At 40.9% G+C, this 7,728-nt stretch overlaps 1 protein-coding gene across 1 annotated transcript; it reads left to right on the top strand.

Annotated features, from left to right (window-relative positions):
- Positions 1-4,332: 4,332 nt before the first annotated feature.
- Positions 4,333-7,703, top strand: LOC133898438 (uncharacterized). Its single transcript, XM_062339129.1, has 4 exons — positions 4,333-4,916; positions 6,050-6,481; positions 6,570-6,882; positions 7,081-7,703. Exons 1-4 carry the CDS (start codon positions 4,389-4,391, stop codon positions 7,251-7,253), a joined length of 1,446 nt encoding a protein of 481 aa, XP_062195113.1. The 5' UTR covers positions 4,333-4,388; the 3' UTR covers positions 7,254-7,703.
- Positions 7,704-7,728: the final 25 nt, after the last annotated feature.

Raw genomic sequence — 7,728 nt, 5'->3', positions numbered from 1 at the left:
CTTTGTGCCACCCATATGAGAGTATTATGCTAGGATTTTAGAGGAGATGAGGATGAATATTTAGCCTGTATAATATGTGAGAGTTTTGAGAGAAAAATCTTTGTAATTCGTCTAAAATAGAGTTAACTTTTTTGAGTAAGGAAGTTTATTTTGTTTCATATGCTTAAATTCCCTCATTCTAGTTTCTCTCTCTTGTTTCTCTTGCCTCGTGTGCAAGTTTTTCTCTTCGGTGTTGATTTTTGTTTTTCTTTTTAAGTTAAAATTTTAACACTTTGGGAGATTGTTCTTCTTAACGCTAAAGACATAAAATTTACATATACATACATATGTGATAGCGTTTTAAATTCGCTTGTCTTTAGACTATCATCTTAAAGATCTTCTTCACCCGATGTTCATCTCTTGATCCTTAGTGATCTTTTCTCAAAATTCAACCTTTATGTGAGGATGAGTTATGAATTGGTTTGATGTGGAACCAAGTATTCGATTTTAAGACCCACTTTTTATTGAATCTTTTAGTTGATTTTTGATCTTTCTTCAGAGTTTTCAAAATTTCTAGGTATGTGTAGTTTTTTCGTTGTGTATTTGTGTTACGTTCTGTTATGATTCTCTTGTAAGGTGCGTTGCGTGTTCGAATAGTAGAAGATCATCAATTTCGTAAGAAATTTATTAAGACACTTATTATCCCTTCTCTAATCGTTACTCTCGATCCTACGTAAAGTCTGCATTTGTTTTCGTTTTCTAATAGATAGGGGTCCAATATCTCTTGTCCCATTTTTTGTATGCCGACATGTCTCCTGATTACTTGTTAATGTTTTCTACTTGCTCACGTTTGGAATCCTAAGTTCAGAGATGTCTCAAGTTTGGAATCCTAAGTACAGAGATGTCTCCGAACAACCCGAAGAAACTTTTGAAAGCAATCTTGCCCTCTAATGAACGTAACTATTTACTTCTGTGAAAAGATTATTCTTGTTGAGAATTATTCAATAAAGAGCAATGGAATAAAGGAGAACTACTATATTATGATGATGTGTGCTAGTTTCTTCCTAGCTGTTGCAAACAGGATGGAATAAAGGCTTTGGTTTTCCTTTTGCCTTTTCTGTTGAGCTATGAGTCAGGTTTCACAGATCGAACTAAACATGCTTCGGACCAAATCCATTGCTGTCTTGATGTATAGCTGTGTTTGCCTTTAAAAATTATTAGGTTGCTTTTCTAGCTTCAGCTCATGGGCCAATTGCTACGAAACGTCAATCCTTTTATTCTGCTATTTTGTTTCGTATGATTGCTTGAGGCAAGCTTATTATTTCATGAGTAAGTGTCAGTTGATTTAGCAATCAGCAAACTTTGTTCTTTTTAGCGTTATCGCCTATTTCAAATATTGTCCTTACTTAGTTTCAATCCTAGTCACAAATGATTGTATTTCAAATATTATAACCTCTTATACAATTTCATGACAATGTTAGTCCAATTATTTGAATATTTATTAGGAATGGAAATAGCTTCACAATTATAATTCCATTCCAGCGCTAGCAATTATTGTAATTTTCTTTTCATATATGCCTTGCACGTCCAAAGAAAGAACTAGTTTGTCTACTTAATAATTATCGGTCCGATAATGATGATAGTTTTTGTTACATTTTCTCCTCATCATGCAGATCCAGCCCAGCTGTTCGGTGATGGCACGCTGGATGATGGTGACTCGGGCAAATTTTCTTCTAAACAATATAAACTCTGCCGGCGTTCACAGGACGCTTAACAATGACTAATCACGTGAGGGTAGCCTTATCATCTTCTTTAGTAATTTTTTAAGCTTTCGGCACCGGGAACTCCATAGGCGGTGGCGGATGGACGGCGGGCCGACGATGAGTCGTCGCTGTCGCGGCTAGCCAAGGTGCACGGTCAGAAACTCCCACCGCAAATGCACGAGTATTTTTGAAAGGTTTTTATGAGCACTCATAGTCGGACGAGAAGTTGTGTATGGATTGGTCTACGACAGATGAGCCCCATAACAAGATTATTTTATTTGGTATAGTGTTTTTTAATACAGGTACCATTTATTTCATGTAAGTGAACGAATACGTATTACTTTCTCTAATCATAAATACATCTAAGAATATGGTCTCTTTTCTCTCTCGCTTTCTTCTTTTTTCAGTTTGTGTAAAACTCTTTATTCCTTTTTAATATAATGATATGTAGCTCTCTTATTATTTTGAGAAAAAATAAAAAATAAAAATATGATATTTTATATAAGATTTGGTTAAACTTTAATTGTCAATAATTTTTGAAATATCTAGTTTCAAAACATGAAAATTATAAACATGGATTTATTTTGAAAAATATTTTCCTAATGTTATAAGCTTATTTGACTTTATAAATACATTTTAGTTAAAAATGGTTGTAAAATGTATGCATCGAAGATCATGTTATATCCAAAACGTTAAGTACTTTTTTACCTAAGGGAGTATGATACACTAGTTCAACATGACTCCGAAGTACATTCAAATCGTACACCAATTGAAAAAACTAAAGAAAGTTTCTTCTTTGAGTATGACTGAGCAATGATCTTTTCATCTAGTAACTTAATGCCTGACAAAATTAAGGGACCGTTTGGTAGAGTTTTAGGAGTTGATTTTGCCTTAGAATCAGCGGGAGCGCTACTAAACGTCCTGCTGCAGAATTATGAGAGAATCACTCACACGTTTTGTACTACGAGGTGAAAGCTGAAAAATCTAGCGTCCACCGATTCCCGGCTGATTCTACTCAATTTCAACATAATCTTCTCTCAGAAATCACTTCCACCACTACCATAACAAACAATTTTACAAACAGAATCATTTTTACCATAGAATCAGAATTTAGAGAGCTTACCAAATGACCCCTTAAGTGACATCGTAATCATAGTATCATCACAAATCGGCATGGGTAATGAATGTTTCCCTCGACGGTAGGCTGCCACTTCTGGAGTGGTCGCCGTGGAGCCACGCCGGCTGCCGTGTTTGGTGGTCTAGCCGTTTGTGTACATGCCTTCGGTGGGTGGGCCCTGCGTGCTGCTCCATTTTTGTACCGACATTTAGCCGCCATTTGATTCATTACCAAATTCCGACGTGCCCTCCAAAATTAGGCCAACTGATGATTTGCTACAGTTAAAAAGTTGAGTTTCGCTTATTCATAACTCTGGCTTATAGTCATCGATTCAGTGATCTCAAACATTATTGACTTAGATGACATTATAATCAAAGAGGCTAAAGTTTTATATGGCAAATCATCGATTTTTCTCCCAAAATTCGGCATTGCCCAACGTATAGGGGACCAAGGCAAAAAGCAGCATTCGGGATGGAAAGAGCTAACGTGGCTGCAGCTCAATGGCGCCGTGCAAGGTTTTGAGACCAAATATTTTTAATTGATAATATATCTTAAACTAACCGTCTGCATCAAAAATTAAATCTTGAAAACAAGAACATATTTGACTATATTTCGGTGAAAAAAAATCATGTGATCTCATATATCATACTTACAAGATTTGGTATGGTTGTCATCCCATCACTATTTTTCCAGTGTTTTGGTATTGCCCATAAATTAATATGGTAGCAAACCAAATAACTTTTTTTTTCACACATTTTGATTTTTTTTTTAAAAGAGACCTACACTCACACAGCTATACAGGAGCTGCACGATCGACTCTGGGAGCGTCGAGGCTCGAACCTACATCTCTCCTCCAAGAGCTACCTTTAGAAGCCAATTGATTTGACAACCTTTTTCACATATATTTTGATAACATCAAATTTTGGTATGACTAACAAAAGGCACAAACGAAGAGCCCGTTTGCTTTCACATTGCACCGGCCCTGCGGCTACACACCTAAGCCAACCACGTGGATCCCTGTGGCATCCTACACGCTAGCTCTAGGGCTTGTTTGATCCGTGTTTAAATTTGTTGCGTAATAAATTTTTAAGTAATTATTTAATTAATTATTATAATTATAATAAGTTATATTTTATTAGACTTCTACGTCATACACTCATTTTTAACTAACTTTAACACATTTATAATCAAGAATTTATTGATCACATTTTTATAATAAATCGTACGTAACTAATTTTACACATATCAAACTTAGACGCGAGCTTCCGGCCAAATCAATGCAGATATCCGACGCCACGACCCACCTGCGATCTCGCGACGTGTCACTCCGTCCCAAGGCAGCACAAATCCTTCGACTCCCTCGCCACTCTAACCCGGGCCCACTGACATGTGGGACCAAACTACTTGGGTTTAGGCGGGCCCCACAATATTGCGAGTCTTAAAAGGGCCCACTTCCTCATCTTGGCCAGTCGACCGTCCAACAGCCTTTTTTACGCTTCTGCCCCTCCGGTGAACCTGTTCCCGCCCTGATGGCCTCCAGCGACCGCCTCGCCGGGGCATCGCCGCCGCCGCCTCCGCCTCCGCCCCCTCCCGATCGTCCGCCTCCGCCCCCTCCCGATCGTCCGCCTCCGTCTCCGGCTCCGAACCAGAACCACACGGCGATCTCGTCGCCGCTGCTCCAGTCCTCCGCGGACGCGGACGCGCCGCTGTCGCGGTGGCTCCGGAGGCTGGAGGCGTTCCTCTCCGCGGCAGGGCTGGCGGCGTCTACCCCTCTAGGCGTGGCCTCTGTGGCGTCCGCGCTCGCTGTGGTGGGCCTCGCGCTGCCGGTGGTGGCTGTGACGCTCTCCCCGTGCCACGGCCGCGGGCGGCGGTGCGACGACTTCGAAGTGGAGGTGTTCGAGGTGTGCGTGCTGCTGTCGCAGTTGGCCGCAGCCGCCGTGGCGCTCGCCTGCGTGTCGAGGAAGATGGCCATGTACGGCATCCGCAAGTTCCTCTTCGTCGACCCGGAGATCGGGATGCGGAACCGATTCCAGAAGGAGTACGTCGCCAAGATCCAGGTGATGTATCGTGTGCTTTTCTCGCATTTCTGCTCTGAATTTGAAATCTGTGAAGGAGTTAATTCGAATCGATCCATGGTGAGCTGTTGCCAAAAATGGTTACTTCAGTTAGCAGCTTCTCGGTTAGTTACTATTGTCCTGCTAGTAGATGACTAGATGTAACTGTATGCTGTTTTGACCAAATTTGTTGCAACCTGTGCAATTCAAGAAGGAATTAGTTATTCAGGTGCCATTCGAGTGTTTTGCATTGTGCATGAAAGGAGGATATTGAGAGAATTTTGAGGCTACGGTTGTAAGTTTGTGCTTACATTTAGGAAGTTTGGATGTTGCAGTCTCTAGCTGCTTCTACTGAAATCTCATGTCTGGATCTTTTTCGTTCCACTCATTGCCACTTCAGAATTTGCCCTTGATTTTTCATTGACATGCGGGTCATGGGGCCACATGTCTATGAGACAAGAGATGGCAAACCATGAACTCAAAACGAGTCAATGCCTAATCCTAAAATTTCCTTGTTTAATCTGTGGCGCCTTGGCTTCTTGGCTTTGTCCTAACTGAAGGACGAATCGAAGCGACTTACTCTTTCAGTTATGTATTTGTTTGCATGTGCTTCCTTATGTCACCATTTGAGTGGATCTCATGTGCGTGTATACTCAGTTTGTGTTTGTGCCGACATGTCTATTTGTCTTGGTTTACTGTTTACACTGAGATTCAGGTTTGGAGCTGATCAAATATTTGTGCTCTGGTTAACACACTTGTATTTTTTTGTTGCATTTTTACTATGTCTTTTGGAGGGAATTGATCGAAGCATATAGACTAATAGACATATTTCATTTAGTTATTGATGAATTTTTGGTTGTGCATGCCTAAGTCTGTTCTTTTTCTGTAAATTTGGAAGAGCTGTTATCTGCAGGTGAAGAGTAAAAAGACATGTCCATACCCTACCTAGATCTATGATCTGATCGAATTGTCCTTGCCATTCCTGAGTTTCCTCGTTCTTTAAATCTAGTGGAAATTTAAATTAAAATATTGTATGTTTTGGATGACAAACATCATATCATACAATCATTACTCGTCATGCTAGGAGTTTTGGTACTCCAGTTTTCTGTTAATAAGTGTCCCAACCCCTATTGCAGGATTTCTTCCGCACACTTATGCGGTGGATAGTGCCATGCTTTGTTGTGAAGGTCACCCGAGAACTCTTCCGTTTTTCCCACATCTTCCAAGAGTCAATATGGAGATCATGTGTTGTACTATTTGCTTCCATCATGTCATGGATGTATTTGACAACAATTATATTATCCTCCTGCATGCTTTTCAACTTGGTTTGCAATCTGCAAGTTATCCACTTTGATGACTACGGCAAACTTCTAGAGCAAGATGCGGATCCTTTGGTCTATTTGAAAGAGCACCTGCAGCTCCGCCACAATCTCTCCAAAATCAGTCACAGGTTCCGTGTGTTCCTCTTGCTGCTCTTCCTTTCTGTTACATCGAGCCAGTTCGCAATTCTTTTCAAGACAACAGCCTACAATGGGCCGATCAATTTCACCAACGGTGGTGACATAGCTGTGGGTATCGTATGCTTTTGCATTGACTTTCCCCTTTGTGTAATTTCTTGAAAAATCAGATCATGAACGGATTTCTTTTATACTGCAGGTGTCTTCGGTTGTTCAAGTTGTTGGTCTCGTCCTCTGTTTACATGCTGCTGCTAAAATTTCCCACAGAGCTCAAAACATTGCTTCATTAGCTAGTCGATGGCATGCATTAGCAACATGCTCTACTGACTCTACTTATGCAACCACCCCAAACAGTTCTGGGAACCTTGTGCCCTTTCCAGCGCATCTGTTTTTGAGAGATTATTCGGAGAGTGATCTAGAGTCTCTGGAGAGTGCCTCGGTACATGGTAGTTCTCATGGCACAGCTCAATTGGCTTCGTACATGTCTTCATACCACAAGAGAGAATCACTTGGTAAGTAATCCAAAGCTTCCTTTGAGGCTGAATTGTTTAACCTTTCTTCAATCATTCAATGTGATCGTTTGAAGAACATGCTGCACATCTCACTCTATATGGATTTGTTTATATAATGCCAATGTAAGCAGTGCATACACCAGATGAAATTCTTTTCCCCAACTTGTGCTTATTCTTTGTTTCTCTGATTCATTTCAGTGCTGTACCTACTAGCAAACCCAGGCGGCATCACGATATTTGGCTGGATTATCGATCGAGCATTCCTAAATACCATTCTGATGCTCGAGTTAACTCTTGTTCTTTTCGTGCTTAGCAAGACCGTTGTGATCCCGGCCAAGACACTTGTACACAGTTACATCGGGTTCCCATGATAGAGATGCACCAATTCTGACATTCAGGTTCAATTAGGCGAGGATGATTTGATGATGTTGTCAGGGTTTGCATGCCAGTGGCAGAAACTGGTAGCAATGGCGAGAAAACTGGTTTCTCTCAGGCTCAAATCATATGCGCATCGGCATCATGCAACTCCAGACATTTTTTCAGTGTGTTCAGGCTGCAGGCTGGCTGAGGGCGAGGCTAGGTTGTGCCGTGTACAGTTTTGGGCGGGTAAAGCCGGCATCCTCCATGTGAGCTATGAAGTGGTCTGGGCTTCTATTCTTTCTGTTGTGTATATACGCAATGTATGCACTATACTATAAACCAATATGATGTATTTCGATGAATTTTGCACCTATTTGGCTATTTGCCAATGATCGATGGATTATGTAAATGCAAAAACACAAATCTAACAGGAGGTGCCATGTGATCATTTGGCCCTCATTGCGTTCATGGGAAATTTGAACAGAG

The sequence above is a fragment of the Phragmites australis genome, chromosome 18 (genome assembly GCF_958298935.1).
Source record: "Phragmites australis chromosome 18, lpPhrAust1.1, whole genome shotgun sequence".
NCBI lineage: Eukaryota > Viridiplantae > Streptophyta > Magnoliopsida > Poales > Poaceae > Phragmites > Phragmites australis.
Note: the sequence above shows the minus strand (reverse complement) of the source record. Positions and strands in the feature narration are given on the sequence as shown.

Bases quoted from the DNA above. Each gene is read 5' to 3' on its own strand.
- LOC133898438 (XM_062339129.1), top strand. From the start codon at position 4,389: ATGGCCTCCAGCGACCGCCTCGCCGGGGCATCGCCGCCGCCGCCTCCG. The intron at 4,917-6,049 runs GTGATGTATCGT...CCCCTATTGCAG, and splicing joins AGTACGTCGCCAAGATCCAG to GATTTCTTCCGCACACTTAT. The intron at 6,482-6,569 runs GTGGGTATCGTA...TTTATACTGCAG, and splicing joins CCAACGGTGGTGACATAGCT to GTGTCTTCGGTTGTTCAAGT.